Source organism: Anomaloglossus baeobatrachus, chromosome 6 (assembly GCF_048569485.1).
Source record: "Anomaloglossus baeobatrachus isolate aAnoBae1 chromosome 6, aAnoBae1.hap1, whole genome shotgun sequence".
Lineage (NCBI taxonomy): Eukaryota > Metazoa > Chordata > Amphibia > Anura > Aromobatidae > Anomaloglossus > Anomaloglossus baeobatrachus.
In genome coordinates, this window is record NC_134358.1 from 128,135,826 (window position 1) to 128,152,149 (window position 16,324).

General features: G+C 48.1%; 1 protein-coding gene across 1 annotated transcript in view; it reads right to left on the bottom strand.

Annotated features, from left to right (window-relative positions):
- The window catches only part of CHD7 (chromodomain helicase DNA binding protein 7), a 189,219-nt gene that overhangs the window by 20,137 nt on the left and 152,758 nt on the right, over positions 1–16,324 (bottom strand). Inside the window, exons 13-17 of the mRNA XM_075353247.1 lie at positions 15,853–16,029; positions 13,862–14,005; positions 13,485–13,746; positions 2,351–2,561; positions 1,701–1,896 (exon numbers count right to left, since the gene is read on the bottom strand). Coding sequence (XP_075209362.1) covers positions 1,701–1,896; positions 2,351–2,561; positions 13,485–13,746; positions 13,862–14,005; positions 15,853–16,029 — 990 coding nt within the window. The remainder of the gene's footprint in view (positions 1–1,700; positions 1,897–2,350; positions 2,562–13,484; positions 13,747–13,861; positions 14,006–15,852; positions 16,030–16,324) is intronic.

Consider the following 16,324-nt stretch of genomic DNA (forward strand, 5'->3'; position numbering starts at 1 on the left):
ACGCCACATGCGCACGTCTCATGTACAATCTTCATAGATTGTGCTGGGGACGCAGGACGCATGCAGTTACGCTGCGGTGCAGAACGCAGCGTAACTGCATGCAATACGCACACGTGCGCACATAGTCTTACAGCGGAAAAATATCCAATAGTTTGAATGAGTTGAAGTCTCTTGGTCATGTCATACACTCTGGGAATACAGCCTCCATGGGAGCTGCCGTCAAACATACAGGAACCCCAACAGTCTTTTAAAGACAATGGGGTCCTGTGGGATTCAGCCGGATCATTGGAGACATAATCCAGCTTGGATGCCACAGCTCTGTTTAAGACATATAATAACAAAAGAAGACAGTTGCACTCTGAAATCCTAAATCCTACAAACAATGAATGCAAGAATACAGATATGTATTACTGCTTAAGGAAATCTTGGAAAAAATGAGATATTTAGCACACAAAAATGGCCATTTCTATATCTGCTCAGTTGCCACGCCAAGGCATATCTCGTATACTGGGGACCTTTCTCTGGGTTACAAACCTCCATGTGTATGGGCAAATAGGAACCTGCTAGTAAAAAAATAAAGTCACCTGTGGCTAATGGGGAAAGGGTGCACAGTCAGAGGGCATGACTCCATAAGGCTAGGTTCACATTTCCGTTGTTTATGATCAGTCACAATCCGCCGCTCTGATAAACAACGCAATCCATTTGGCGGATTCAGTTGTTTCCCATAGACTTATGAGTGGCGGATTGTGACTGATACTCTTGCGTTGCATCAGCCGCCCGACTGATCAGTCGTGGAACGACTGACCGTCGGGCAGCAGGAACACAGAGTGTAACGTTTTTTGAGCAGCGGAATCCTTTTGATTTCGCTGCGCATGCGTTCTCTCGGCGGCCGAACGATGAGCTGATCGCCCGGCAGCCGTCTTCTGTGAGAGATCAGCTGATCTCCCGGCAACCAGCTTTTGAGAGCGATCAGCTGATCATTCACAATAGCTGGCGGCCGGGAGATCAGCTGATTGCTCTCAAAAGTCGGCGGCCAGCTATTGTGAACGATCACCTGATCGCTCTCATTAGCCATTCGCCGGGAGATCAGCTGATCGCTCTGATTAGCCGTTCGCCGGGAGATCAGCTGATCGCTCTCATTAGCCGTTCGCCGGGAGATCAGCTGATCGCTCTCATTAGCCGTTCGCCGGGAGATCAGCTGATCGCTCTCAAAAGTCGGCGGCCAGCTATTGTGAACGATCAGCTGATCGTTCTCGCTCTCTCCTTTTACAACGGAATCCACTTTCTCATGACAATGAATTCAAATTCTTGTCATCCGTTGAACAACGCATCAGTCACAAGCGTCAAGCAACGCATGTGACTGATGCAAAACAACGGAAATATGAACCTAGCCTTATCTAGACAAAAAGCCTGACGGCACTCACAAAATGCAGTCTGAAAAGGTGCAAAACTGTTTAAGACATAGACCAATGCCACGATGCTTCAGTGAATGAAAAGTTAAATGTGTCAATCCTTGAAACCAAAAAATACTATATTTTAGGCATACTTGGAATATGCTACTGAAGAATAAATAAGATGTACATGTGCCAAAATAAAAAAATCAAAAGATACATCCTCTGCTTAAGATCCATTACTCAAAACATTAGCCCATAAAAGAAAAAAAAAAAAGGCTAACAATGCAGAAATACAACAACTCTTACCTGAAGGTCATTCTGGGGGTTCCAGTCAGAATCAAAGATAATGCAAGTATCAGCAGCAGTTAAATTAATGCCCAGACCTCCTGCCCTTGTACACAGCAGGAACACAAACCTATCAGAGTCAGGCTTGGAGAATCTGTCAATAGCAGCCTGACGCAGGTTGCCTCGCACTCTGCCATCAATTCTCTCATATGGGTATCTGTAAGAGACGGGTTATTATCAAGACCAGAACTTCAATTTATTCTATTTACTTAAAACAACCGCCAACAGCATCCTCCTTGAAAAGGTTGATGTATTTCAACTGCAAACTTGTGAACGGAATTGAAATGAGGGCTGCTGCTGGCCTGCCTCGTGGCCGCCAGTACGGCAGCACCGCAGTGAGCCTCGTCCTGCTGCTATCAGTCACATTTGTGATTCAGAATGAATCTACCCTGCTCTGGGAATTCAATCTCAATCAATACACGTAGGTGATCTGAAACGCGCGGTAAACGGAATTTGCTCTTAATTTTAAAGCCACATGACTCAAAGTCTACATCCTTGTATGAAAGCGATGACGCCGAGAGCAGCATGGCAACTTTCTCCTAGTCAGTCAACCAGTGCCAAATCTGCAAACAGACCACGCGCTTTATCTTTCCGCTCACACATGTATTCACCTGCGTTGGATGAGGTAGTCTTCCAGAATGTCCAAGCAACGCACCATCTGGGAGAAGATGAGCACCCTGTGGCCACCAGCCTTCAGTTTTGGCAGCAGCTTGTCAATCAGAACTAGTTTGCCAGCGGCCTGGATCATAGCCTGGAGCGGAAAATCTGGAAGGTCACCATTGTGCGCTTCTTTAAACTCTTCCAAAATTTTCTCTTCAGCACCTGCGGAGATTTAGAGACTAAAGGTAAATGGAGGGATGTGCAGAATTTCAGAAGAGGAAATTCTGATCTATTGCTGAGAATGGCAGAAATGATACAATATCTGTATGTGTTCAGAAGAAAATGGGCAATTCATAGAATTAATAGTGTGGTTTAAAGACATGCGTGTTCACATGTAGGATTCTGTTAACCCCGTGTAGTTGGAAGCATTTGCTGCCCATGGCTAGCACAATGTTTTACAATATTTTACGCTTCAATGCCACAGCTGCCCTTACCAGGAAGGCCTAGCAGTGCCATATTTTAATTTTTTATATTTGTCAATTCTACACTAAAATTGTCAAAGTTGGGACCTTTGTTGGTCTTATCTGAAATAGATCCAGCATTAACATACAGGTACACCCTAAATGGAGACACCAAATTATGTCTCATCTAGGAGTTCATGATTGATGATGGGCGATTGTGCTCGGCACTCGATCGAGTATCGGGGTGTCCGGGTATTCGCGGTGCTTGGCAGAGTATCGTGGGTGCTCAGATGGGTCCTTCATGAAACCGTGAACACAAAGCACAAGCTTGCTTTACTGAATGATGGGAGCTGGCACCCGCCAGAGCCACTTGCAATCTCTGAATTGCTCTCAGTGGGGGTTAAAACAATTTTGAATGTTTTCTGACCACCCAAAAAAAAAAAAAAAAAAAAAAAAAAAAAATTCCTACTTTCCCTCCCTCCAGAAATGGTCCGTTTATGGCTAGCTGTATGTGGGCGGAGAGCCAAACTGCCCAATGCCTTCCATTATACTCGTTAGTCAAGTTGAGCACTTTTAGAGCGTCTGACCTACTCAACTCGAGTAACAAGCATTTGAGCATTGTAGTGTTCACTCAACATTAAGAGTAACGAGCACTCGAGTATCGTAGTGTTCACTCAACATTAAGAGTAACGAGCACTGGAGCATTTGTAGTGTTCACTCAACATTGAGTATTGAGCATTGTAGTGTTCACTCAACATTAAGCGTAACAACCACTTAAGCATTGTATTGTTCACTCAACATTAAGAGTAACGAGTACTCGAGCATCATAGTGTTCACTTAATATTAGGCATAAGGAGCGCTCAAGCATCGTAGTGGTCACTCAACATTTCGAGTACAGAGCATTGCATCATTATTCATGATGTAGACCGGTGGTACGTGTACGAGATTTAGTGCATTGATGTTTAGGATACGTATTGGAATGTGTAGAAATCGTGTAGATCCGTTAACCCTTTCATGGCACAAATAATGCCATCATTTACCGCTTTGCCAACAGAAAATGCATGATAAAGCAAGAGCATTGGGTGCGCGCTAATTGATTGATGAGTCTGCAAACAGGATGTGACGAGAATTAGTTGACCATCGGTCTGACAAACGAGAAAGCCTACTGTAAAGGCAAGCCATATCATAAATGCTTAAAGGGGAGGGATCACAGTCCAAGGGCAGAAAATGCAAGCAGAGCCCCGAGGAAAGCACAAGCCAGCAAACATCCAAACAGACGGCACAAGCAGCTCCTGACTGAGTCAGCAGCAAGGGGCCCGGGGCAAACTGCCCAGGATGAAATCCGCCCCCACGAGTGACAGCCTTGTCTAAAAATGTTATTGTGAGTGAGAGTCATAGCCTGAGGGAAAAGGAAATAGGGGGCTGGAGGACGCCGCACATCAATCACTGCAGGTTACCAGGTTGTAATTAAATATAATTTGCAAACAGTTTTATGAGGGGGTTAGGTGGAAATGCAGATGCGTTCTTAAAGAGACAGCCACCCACATTCGCCTTGCTTTCCACAAAAGGCCCTTCACAAGATGTGTGCAATCTATTTATTCATCACAGCATGCACAATAAAATACATGTATTTACTGCAGAGCAAAGAACTACAAACAAAACGGTACAGGCCTTCCCAAAGAACCAAAAGGTAATAATGGAGGTCACCAACTGATCAGCTATATCAGACTTATATGTACGTGATGCAATCCAACCAGGAAACCAAAATTACAAAGAATTCGCACCACAGCCATGTTACTTTGTCACATAGAAGTTATATACGAACCTAGTAATGTGCAATCCAGTTTACATTTTTATTAGACATGTATATATGTAACAGATTTCATTATGTTATTTTTCTTTCCTAAAAAAGATGTGTCGGGTATAACAGTTCCCCTATTTTCAACGTTGTCCATAAATGGGAGGGTATTAGGGATGTTTAGGCGTTTGGGTATATATATGATATATGTTGTCAGTATATTAATGTCTTCCTACATATGAATAAGATACTGTTCACAAGACACGTCTGAGTGCATTTTGCTTTACGTAGAAGGGGTAATCTTGTGCCTTAGCCGAGCATGTTAAGATCTGCATCCTTTATAGTCATCAAAGTCAAACTCTGCCATTACGGTGACGCTTAGTCAGCTAAAGCTAGAATTAATGAGCCCATCTATTCACCTTATATTAGGAGAGGGAAAACGTCTTTGGCAAAAGGAACAAGAAGTGAAAGTCGTTGGTTGTAAACAGGTATTTGGGATGGGGAGTTATAGCAGCCAAACCAGAGAGAGAAGGGAATTTTGTTTACTTACCGTAAATTCCTTTTCTTCTAGCTCCAATTGGGAGACCCAGACAATTGGTGTATAGGCTATGCCTCCGGAGGCCGCACAAAGTATTACACTAAAAGTGTAAAGCCCCTCCCCTTCTGCCTATACACCCCCCGTGCTCCCACGGGCTCCTCAGTTTTGGTGCAAAAGCAAGAAGGGGGAAAAAAATTATAAACTGGTTTAAAGTAAATTCAATCCGAAGGAATATCGGAGAACTGAAACCATTCAACATGAACAACGTGTACACAAAAAAACAGGGGCGGGTGCTGGGTCTCCCAATTGGAGCTAGAAGAAAAGGAATTTACGGTAAGTAAACGAAATTCCCTTCTTCTTTGTCGCTCCATTGGGAGACCCAGACAATTGGGACGTCCAAAAGCAGTCCCTGGGTGGGTAAATAATACCTCATAATAGAGCCGTAACGGCTCCGTCCTACAGGTGGGCAACCGCCGCCTGAAGGACTCGCCTACCTAGGCTGGCATCCGCCGAAGCATAGGTATGCACCTGATAGTGTTTCGTGAAAGTGTGCAGGCTCGACCAGGTAGCTGCCTGACACACCTGCTGAGCCGTAGCCTGGTGCCGCAAGGCCCAGGACGCTCCCACGGCCCTGGTAGAATGGGCCTTCAGCCCTGAGGGAACCGGAAGCCCCGAGGAACGATAAGCTTCGAGAACTGGTTCCTTGATCCACCGAGCCAGGGTTGATTTGGAAGCTTGTGTCCCTTTACGCTGGCCAGCGACAAGGACAAAGAGTGCATCCGAGCGGCGCAGGGGCGCCGTACGAGAAATGTAGAATCTGAGTGCTCTCACCAGATCTAACAAGTGCAAATCCTTTTCACATTGGTGAACTGGATGAGGACAAAAAGAGGGTAAGGAGATACCCTGATTGAGATGAAAGGGGGATACCACCTTACGGAGAAATTCCGGAACCGGACGCAGGACCACCTTGTCCTGGTGAAACACCAGGAAAGGGGCTTTGCATGACAACGCTGCTAGCTCAGACACTCTCCGAAGTGAAGTGACTGCAACTAGGAAAACCACTTTCTGCGAAAGGCGTGCGAGAGAAATATCCCTCATTGGCTCGAACGGTGGTTTCTGAAGAACCATCAGCACCCTGTTCAGATCCCAGGGTTCTAACGGACGTTTGTAAGGAGGGACGATGTGACAAACCCCCTGCAGGAACGTGCGTACCTGTGGAAGTCTGGCCAGGCGCTTCTGAAAAAACACAGAGCGCAGAGACTTGTCCCTTAAGGGAGCCGAGCGACAAACCCTTTTCCAATCCGGATTGAAGAAAGGACAGAAAAGTGGGCAAGGCAAATGGCCAGGGAGAAAAACGCTGAGCAGAGCACCACGACAGGAATATTTTCCACGTCCTGTGGTAGATCTTGGCGGACGTTGGTTTCCTAGCCTGTCTCATAGTGGCAATGACCTCTTGAGATAATCCTGAAGACGCTAAGATCCAGGACTCAATGGCCACACAGTCAGGTTGAGGGCCGCAGAATTCAGATGGAAAAACGGCCCTTGAGACAGCAAGTCTGGTCGGTCTGGTAGTGCCCACGGTTGGCCGACCGTGAGATGCCACAGATCCGGGTACCACGACCTCCTCGGCCAGTCTGGAGCGACGAGGATGGCGCGGCGGCAGTCGGCCCTGATCTTGCGTAACACTCTGGGCAACAGTGCCAGAGGAGGAAACACATAAGGGAGTTGAAACTGCGACCAATCCTGAACTAAGGCGTCTGCCGCCAGAGCTCTGTGATCGTGAGATCGTGCCATGAATGCCGTGACCTTGTTGTTGTGCCGGGACGCCATTAGGTCGACGTCCGGCATCCCCCAGCGGCAACAGATCTCCTGAAACACGTCCGGGTGCAGGGACCATTCCCCTGCGTCCATGCCCTGGCGACTGAGAAAGTCTGCTTCCCAGTTTTCCACGCCCGGGATGTGAACTGCGGAGATGGTGGAGGCCGTGGCTTCCACCCCCATCAAAATCCGCCGGACTTCCTGGAAGGCTTGCCGACTGCGTGTTCCGCCTTGGTGGTTGATGTAAGCCACCGCTGTGGAGTTGTCCGACTGAATTCGGATCTGCTTGCCTTCCAGCCACTGCTGGAACGCTTTTAGGGCAAGATACACTGCCCTGATCTCCAGAACATTGATCTGAAGTGAGGACTCTTGCTGAGTCCACGTACCCTGAGCCCTGTGGTGGAGAAAAACTGCTCCCCACCCTGACAGACTCGCGTCCGTCGTGACCACCGCCCAGGATGGGGGTAGGAAGGATTTCCCCTTCGATAATGAAGTGGGAAGAAGCCACCACCGAAGGGAAGCTTTGGTTGCCTGAGAGAGGGAGACGTTCCTGTCGACGGATGTCGGCTTCCTGTCCCATTTGCGTAGGATGTCCCATTGAAGAGGACGCAGGTGAAACTGCGCGAAAGGGACTGCCTCCATTGCTGCCACCATCTTCCCCAGGAAGTGCATGAGGCGCCTCAAGGGGTGTGACTGACCCTGAAGGAGAGATTGCACCCCCGTCTGTAGTGAACGCTGCTTGTTCAGCGGAAGCTTCACTATCGCTGAGAGGGTATGAAACTCCATGCCAAGATATGTCAGCGATTGGGCCTGTGTCAGATTTCACTTTGGAAAATTGATGATCCACCCGAAACTCTGGAGAGTCTCCAGAGTAGCGGTGAGGCTGTGCTGGCATGCCTCTTGAGAGGGAGCCTTGACCAGCAGATCGTCTAAGTAAGGGATCACCGAGTGACCCTGAGAGTGGAGGACCGCCACTACTGCAGCCATGACCTTGGTGAAAACCCGTGGGGCTGTCGCCAGGCCGAACGGCAGTGCCACGAACTGAAGGTGTTCGTCTCCTATGGCGAAGCGCAGGAAGCGCTGATGCTCTGGAGCAATCGGTACGTGGAGATAAGCATCTTTGATATCGATCGATGCAAGGAAATCTCCTTGGGACATTGAGGCGATGACGGAGCGGAGGGATTCCATCCGGAACCGCCTGGTCTTTACGTGTTTGTTGAGCAGTTTTAGGTCCAGGACAGGACGGAAAGACCCGTCCTTCTTTGGAACCACAAACAGGTTGGAGTAAAAACCGTGACCCTGTTGCTGAAGAGGAACGGGGACCACCACTCCTTCTGCCTTCAGAGTGCCCAGCGCCTGCCGAAGAGCATCGGCTCGCTCGGGAGGCGGAGATGTTCTGAAAAATCGAGTCGGAGGACGAGAGCTGAACTCTATCCTGTAACCGTGAGACAGGATGTCTCTCACCCAACGGTCTTTTACCTGTGGCAGCCAAATGTCGGAAAAGCGGGAGAGCCTGCCACCGACCGAGGATGCGGTGTGAGGAGGCCGAAAGTCATGAGGAAGCCGCCTTGGTAGCGGCACCTCCAGCGGTCTTTTTAGGGCGTGACTTAGACCGCCATGGATCGGAGTTCCTCTGATCCTTCTGAGGCCTTTTGTACGAGGAGAATTGGGACCTGCCCGCACCCCGAAAGGACCGAAACCTCGACTGTCCCCTCCTCTGTTGGGGTAATTTTGGTTTGGCCTGGGGTAAGGATGTTTCCTTTCCCTTGGATTGTTTGATGATCTCATCCAGTCTCTCACCAAACAAACGGTCGCCAGAAAATGGCAAACCGGTTAAGGACTTTTTGGAAGCCGAATCTGCCTTCCATTCCCGTAGCCACAAGGCCCTGCGTATTGCCACCGAATTGTCGGCTGCAACCGCCGTACGGCTCGCAGAGTCCAGGACAGCATTAATAGCGTAGGACGCAAATGCCGACGTTTGAGAAGTTATGGACGCCACTTGCGGCGCAGACGTACGTGTGAGTGCGTCAATTTGCGCTTGACCCGCTGAGATAGCTTGGAGTGCCCATACGGCTGCAAATGCTGGAGCAAAAGACGCGCCGATAGCCTCATAGATGGATTTCAACCAGAGCTCCATCTGTCTGTCAGTGGCATCCTTGAGCGAAGCCCCATCTTCAACTGCAACTAAGGATCTAGCCGCCAGTCTGGAGATTGGAGGATCCACCTTGGGACACTGAGTCCAGCCCTTGACCACGTCAGGGGGGAAGGGATAACGTGTATCCTTAAGGCGCTTGGAAAAACGCTTATCTGGACAAACTCTGTGTTTCTGGACTGCCTCTCTGAAATCGGAGTGATCCAGAAACATACTCGTTGTACGCTTGGGGAACCTGAAACGGAATTTCTCCTGCTGAGAGGCTGACTCCTCCGCTGGAGGAGCCGAGGAAGAAATATCCAGCATTTGATGTATGGACGCGATAAGATCATTCACTATGGCGTCACCATCAGGAGTATCAAGGTTCAGAGCGGCCTCAGGATCAGAATCCTGATCAGCTACCTCCGCTTCATCATACAGAGAGTCATCCCTCTGAGACCCTGAACAATGTTATGAGGTCGAGGGGATTTCCCAGCGAGCTCGCTTAGGCGGTCTGGGACTGCGGTCCGTGTTAGAGACCTCACCCTGGGATCTATGAGACACCCCGGGGGAACATTGTTGTTCCAACTGAGGGGAACCAGGGGGCAGTGATTCCACAGTGCCCATGGTCTGAGATACCGGTCTGGACTGCAAAGCTTCTAGAATCTTAGCCATAGTCTCAGAAAGTCTGTCAGTAAAAACTGCAAACTCCGTCCTTGTCACCTGGACAGTGTTAGCTGGTTGTTCCCCCTGGGCCCCCCTTAGCAGAGGTTCCGGCTGAGTAAGTGCCACAGGGGCCGAGCAGTGCACACAATGAGGGTCAGTGGAACCTGCCGGTAGCGAGGTTGTACATGCGGCGCAGGCAGCATAGTAAGCCTGTGTTTTGGCACCCTGCTTCTTGTGGGCGCCATGTTGTTGTCTCCTTTGAGCAACACAACAGGGTATATAGCCAGAAATCAACTGTGCACCATACAGTGTAAAGTATAGCCTGTAAACATATAAACTATAATTACACTTCTGCACAAGTGGGGCCAGCACCTCAGGTGCTGCTTACCGCCCGCTTAAAGCGGTTGTGTGGCCACCAGAATCCCTGCCTGGGTCCCCCAGAGTTTGTCACCCCTCTGCAGCGTCCGAGGAGCTGACAGGAATGGCTGCCGGCGTCCTGAGGAGAGGAGGGAGCCGTGGGCGTGACCCAGAAAGTGCGGGAACTGGTGCCCCACTGTGCACAGTGAGGGGGGTGGAGTATGCAAAGCATGCTCCAGCCCTCAGTGCTGCCGTGCTGTACAGCGTCCCGCCCTTCCCCTGACTGGCAGGGCTGGGGGCGGGAAGAAAAAGACTAGGCCCAAAAGCCGGGGACTCGAGTTATAAGCGCGGCCGCCGTATAAGCGCGGCCGGCGCAGAGTCCCCGGCGCACTAACAGTCCCAGCCGCGCCTCAGTAATAACAATGGCAGCGGCGGTCAGCGCGGTAGTCCCCATACACAAACACACTCAGTGACGCTGCAGTGTATAATGGCACAAACGCGGTCAGCGCCGCGGTCCCCGGTGCACTAGCACACCCAGCAATGCTGGAGTGTTGCTGTGCGCGGTCCCCACGGGGACACAGAGTACCTCAAAGTAGCAGGGTCATGTCCCTGAACGATACTCGGCTCCTATCCAGCAGGGTCCTCAGGAGCTGTGGATGGAGCACGGTCTCAGTGCCTGGAGACCGTTAGGATCCCACTTCACCCAGAGCCCTAAGGGGGATGGGGAAGGAAAACAGCATGTGGGCTCCAGCCTCCGTACCCGCAATGGATACCTCAACCTTAACAACACCGCCGAAAAGAGTGGGGTGAGAAGGGAGCATGCTGGGGGCCCTATATGGGCCCACTTTTCTTCCATCCGACATAGTCAGCAGCTGCTGCTGACTAATCTGTGGAGCTATGCGTGCATGTCTGCCTCCTTCGCACAAAGCAAAAAACTGAGGAGCCCGTGGGAGCACGGGGGGTGTATAGGCAGAAGGGGAGGGGCTTTACACTTTTAGTGTAATACTTTGTGCGGCCTCCGGAGGCATAGCCTATACACCAATTGTCTGGGTCTCCCAATGGAGCGACAAAGAAATATAATTTAAAGGGAACAGGTCACCAGCTTTTTGCCACCATAAGGCTGCTTTCACTACGTTTTTTTGCTTCAAAAGCGGATCCTGTTTTTGCAAAGAAAAACGCATACAAACGCACGTATTATTTTGCAGGATCCTGTCACTTTAAGTTTATGGGCGGGCATTGGAGTCATGTGATCGGGAGTGAGGGGAACTGAACATGAAAAACTGGGAGCCGACATCTGACAGCTGCGGAGGCTCGTAACCAAGGTAAACATCAGGTAACTTGCTTGGATACCCGATATTTACCTTGGTTACGAGCTTCTGCAGCTGCTAGGAGCAGGGCTGCCTGCTCCCTGCACACATAACCAAGGTAAACATCGGGTAACTAAGCCCGTGGTTACTCGATATTTACCTTGGTTATGAGCGTCCTTCGCTCTCAGGCGGGGGAGAGGGGGAGGGGGAGAGAGGGAGGGGGAGAGAGGGAGGGGGAGAGAGGGAGGGGGAGAGAGGGAGGGGGAGAGAGGGAGGGGGAGAGAGAGAGAGGGAGAGAGAGGGAGGGAGAGAGAGGGACTGATCACGCAAGGCTGGTTTCTGGGCATGCTCAGTAGAGCAAGCAGGATACTGTATCAGCATGCCAGCATTCACATGCGTTTGCGTGCTGTTTAGTCAGGATCCAGCAATTTGCAGTATTTGGATGCAGCTCAAAAACGCTACAAGTAGCGTTTTTGAAAAAAGTTAAACTGCAAGTCGCTGGATCCTCACTATAACGCACGCAAATGCAGGTGAACGCATGTTGACGCGAGTCCATTGCAAATGCATTGAAATGAAAACGCATTTGCACTGGATCTGCTTTTGCGTTAAAAAAACGTTCATGACGCATGTTAAAAAAACGTAGTGTGAAAACAGCCTGATGCTGCTACTTGCTACAGTATGGATAGTGTCACCGTTTTATATCAGTAGATTGTCATCTCGAGAGCACTAAGAAAGCTGCTGCTGTGTAGTCCTCCGTATTCAGGAGCGCTGTATAACCCCACCACTGATTGGCAGCTATCTGCCAATGCACAGAGTACACAGAAGCTGTGAATCAGTGGTGTGGGCGGGGTTATACAGAGGTCCGAAAACAACCTACTAAGGCTGCTCTCATATCAGCTTTAGTTTGCCGGAAAGTCGGATCCGGCACGAATGCGGTACAGGTCAATGGAATCACGGCAAGATAAGGTCACATGTGGCTGCACTGTACCACAATTGTGCCGGATCCGGCTTTCCGGCAAAATAACGCTGATGTGAAGCCGGCCTAAGTGATAAATCACTGGATTCAGGGTCTCTGCCAATGTAGCTTTTTATCACCGCAAACACCTAGTGATAGATTTTCTTTAAAAGGAATAAAAACACACAAAGACAAAAACCCCTATTAAGCGTATGGGCCACTTACACCCACATTTTACGCTTTCTATAAAAAAGGGATTCACTACTGCACAATGAAGAGAAAGGCTGTTTGTTAAGTACATAAGAGACTGGTAATTGCTAATGGTCAGCCATTCCGGCTCAGATTGGGCTGTTCTCGCCATGATTGCCAGTGTGATCTCCCCACCATGATTAGTAATTGCTAGTGATGGAGGAGCACTAAAATACTCGAAGGCTCATTACTCGAGTGGAGCTGGTCAGACGCTCGGACGAGCTTGACGTGAGTGACGAGCATTATGGAAGTCAATGGTTGAGTACGGGTCTCTGCCCACATACAGCCAGCCATATACAGAGCATTTCCGGCCAGCGGGAGTGTTTTTTTTTGTCACACTATGTCCAAGAACATTGCTTTATCCCCCGGGAGAGCCATTCAGAGACTGGGGTGCCTTCACACATCATGCAGTGAAACGAGCCTGTGCTTTGTGGTTGCGGTTTCACAGAGGAAATATCCGTGCACCTGTGATACTCGGCTGAGCTCTGTGAGTACCCGAGCACCCCGATGCTCAAGTAATGAGCGATGCAGAGCATGCTCACTCATGACTAATAACTGCTAAAGGCAGTCACTTTGGCTCAGATGTGGGTGATCTCCCCACCATGGTGCCGGTGATCTTTAGTAACATATACAGGCACAAGTGTTTATAATGACACAAATCTCGTCATTACAATATTTCCAGATGCTGCTTGGAGTCTCAGAGCATGTAAAAAAAAAAATCCTACCTTAGGTTGCAAAATATGTTCTAGCTAATCGAGAGATAACTGGAATCCACCAAGCTACTGTAAATACTCCGTGGCCAACAGCCGACCAGAATCCAAAATCTGACTACCACAAAAAGATCGCAGACTCATCAAGTGCTCACCATTGATAAGGTAGGGATGGTTGCAGCATTTTCTCAGCTCCATCATAGTGTTTAGAAGATTGGGAACATTTGCATGTCCACCACCCCCTCCTTTCGAGAGGAAGGCAAAGTTTTTCTCCAAAATGGCTCTGTAATATTTCTTCTGGATGTTTGTCAGCTCAACTTCGATAATAGTTTCTTCCTTAGGTGCCAAGTTCTTTTCAACATCTTCTTTAAGACGTCTTAACATCATTGGTTTCAAGATACCTTGAAGTTTTTGTACCTAGCAACGTGAGAAAAGTAAAATACCCTGTCATTGTCCCATATTAATAGGAGACTTTGTAATATATAAAAGGCTTGCCTTAGGAAATGCAAAGACTGACTGCCTGGTGTCATACCTGCTCTTCAGTTTTCAGATCGCCAAACTCTTGCATGAAGTTGCTCTCTGAAGGGAAGCGTTCGGGTTCTAGGAAATTCAGTAGGCTGAAAAGCTCCTCCACAGTGTTTTGCAAAGGGGTCCCTGTTAGCAGCACTTTGTGTTCCTGAAAGCGCAGTGAGAGAAGGATTAGAGAGAGGAGAACCGGCAGCTACATGACAACAAAAGGCAGAAAACCTTCCCTACATCTAGCCGACAGACCGTATCAGCACAAAACATGTCGAACAGTCCCAAGTTTAGGAATGAGGAATTCAAAACAAGCTGCATATAATGAATTGGATCCAGATTTAAAGGGCATCTGTCAGCAGGTTTTTGCTATGTAAGCTGAGGACAACATGCTGCAAGGGTTAAAGGGAACCAATCACCAGGATTTTCGTATATAACCTAAGGCCAGTGCTATACTGGCTCTATCAGGCTGATTCTCTACATACCTTTAGTGGTCAGCTCAGATGTATAGCTTTGGAAATCTAAGAAAGTAAAGTTTATAAAATCATCAGCTTCTTGAGTGACAGCAGCTGAGGATCAGATAATAGCTGGGGGGTATTCCTAGTTATCCCCTCCCCCTGTTAGAATTAGCATAAGAATTATACAATCGATTTACTTTTTCACTATCAGGACCTGGGCTGAGGATATACCCATGTGACCAGAAGGGGCGCCAACAAAAGGTCATACCAGGAAGCAGCATTTTTATGTTGGCTGAGGCCTCAGCCCAGGTCCTGATAATGAAAAAGTAAATCGATTGTATAATACTTATGCTAATTCTAACAGGGGAACAGGGGGAGGGGATAAATATGAATACCCCCCCCCCCCCCCCAGCTATTATCTGATCCTCATCTGCTGTCACTCAAGAAGCTGATTTTTTATAAAAACTTTACTTTCCTGGATTTCAAAACCTAAACATCCGAGCTGACCACTAAAGATATGTATAGAATCAGCACAACAGTGGCAGTATAAGTTTGGCTTTACGTTATATACAAAAATCCTGGTGATTGGTTCCTTTTAAAAAACAAAAAGCAACTGTGTGTGTGCAATTGTTTAAGTAAACGAACAGGTTTATTACTTTGTGATTACCATTACAAGACTAGAAACTCACGTGCAGGGCAGTCAGACACGCCCACTCACTGTGATTGACACCTCACTGTCTATGCGCAATATTAGGAGCCTGGTGTGGGTGGGGGCATCACAATCAGATCTGTTGTGTTCCTGGATTTAAATTCTTTGTTTCAAAACGGATTCAGCCAGTAATCTAAGTAATACACCTTTGAATTCAGACTCTCCTTGCTTACATTATGTTGCTGTCAGATGAGGTGGCAAAAACTTGCTGACAGATTCCCTTTAAGGCCATTAACAGCAGAACGTGCAATCCTGAAACTTATGAAGGGTGCACTATAAAAAGCATATTGCTTGCTTTACTAATTGGCTCCAGTCACATCATACTAGCAAAACTACTGAATATTATAAACCTTATCCAGAAAAAAAATCACAAATGCAAGTTATTTAGTTTTCAACAAAGCAAAAAAACCTAGATAAATGAGAACATATTCCTTTCAGCCCCGCTTAGAGCCAGCTGGGAGGTTCAGTTTTATAGCTGGGCAGCCACAACCTACGAACGGCTGCCATAACCCTCAATGCAGCACTCAATCCAAATCCACAAATATATGGTAGGAAAAGACATTTTCTCCCAGTCTAATGCTTAAAGAACAGATGCTGGTAACAACTTTAGCCCCAGAGCCCGGCAGTGCTGATTCAGCAGTCACACGTGGCACCTCCTGTCATAAAACGCTCTTGTGGAAAGACTGATGCGGCAGGGAAAAAAAAAGCCTACAATGATATTCTGAGGAATATGAAGGGGTTTCATAGAAACGTAGGTATTAAAACAATGCCATAAATATTAGGGCACCCACCTGGTGAATTAAACATTTACCAGGAAGAGGCCTTCTATGAAGTACTCACCAGATCCATCATCTTTAGCCCTTCTAAAAGCTTGCAGTTCCTATTCTTCAGCCGGTGAGCCTCGTCAATAACTACACAACGCCAGTGAATGTTTCTGAGCTCGGGGCAGTCTGTCAGAATCATTTCAAATGTTGTAATGATGGCATGGAACCGGTGGGTATTTTTTATTGCTCGTCCCTGGTTTCAGATCGAGGGAGCAGGAAGAATAGGGTTTAGTTATAATAAAAAAAAATATATGTATATCATTTTCCCCAATACACAGCACAGAAGCATTAGACATGTTCTCGACGTCCTAACGCTGGCGCTTGACGATCCACAGTGTTGGAAATAAGTATGGTTTTGTACCATTGGCAGTAAAATTAGAAGTTGTGGATAAGTCAGTTTAAAGCAAATTGCTACCTTCCAGCTGCCTTTTAACCCCAAGCAACCAGCAGAGAGCATGCCAGCAAGGTGGCTCTTGCAGTTTTGGAAC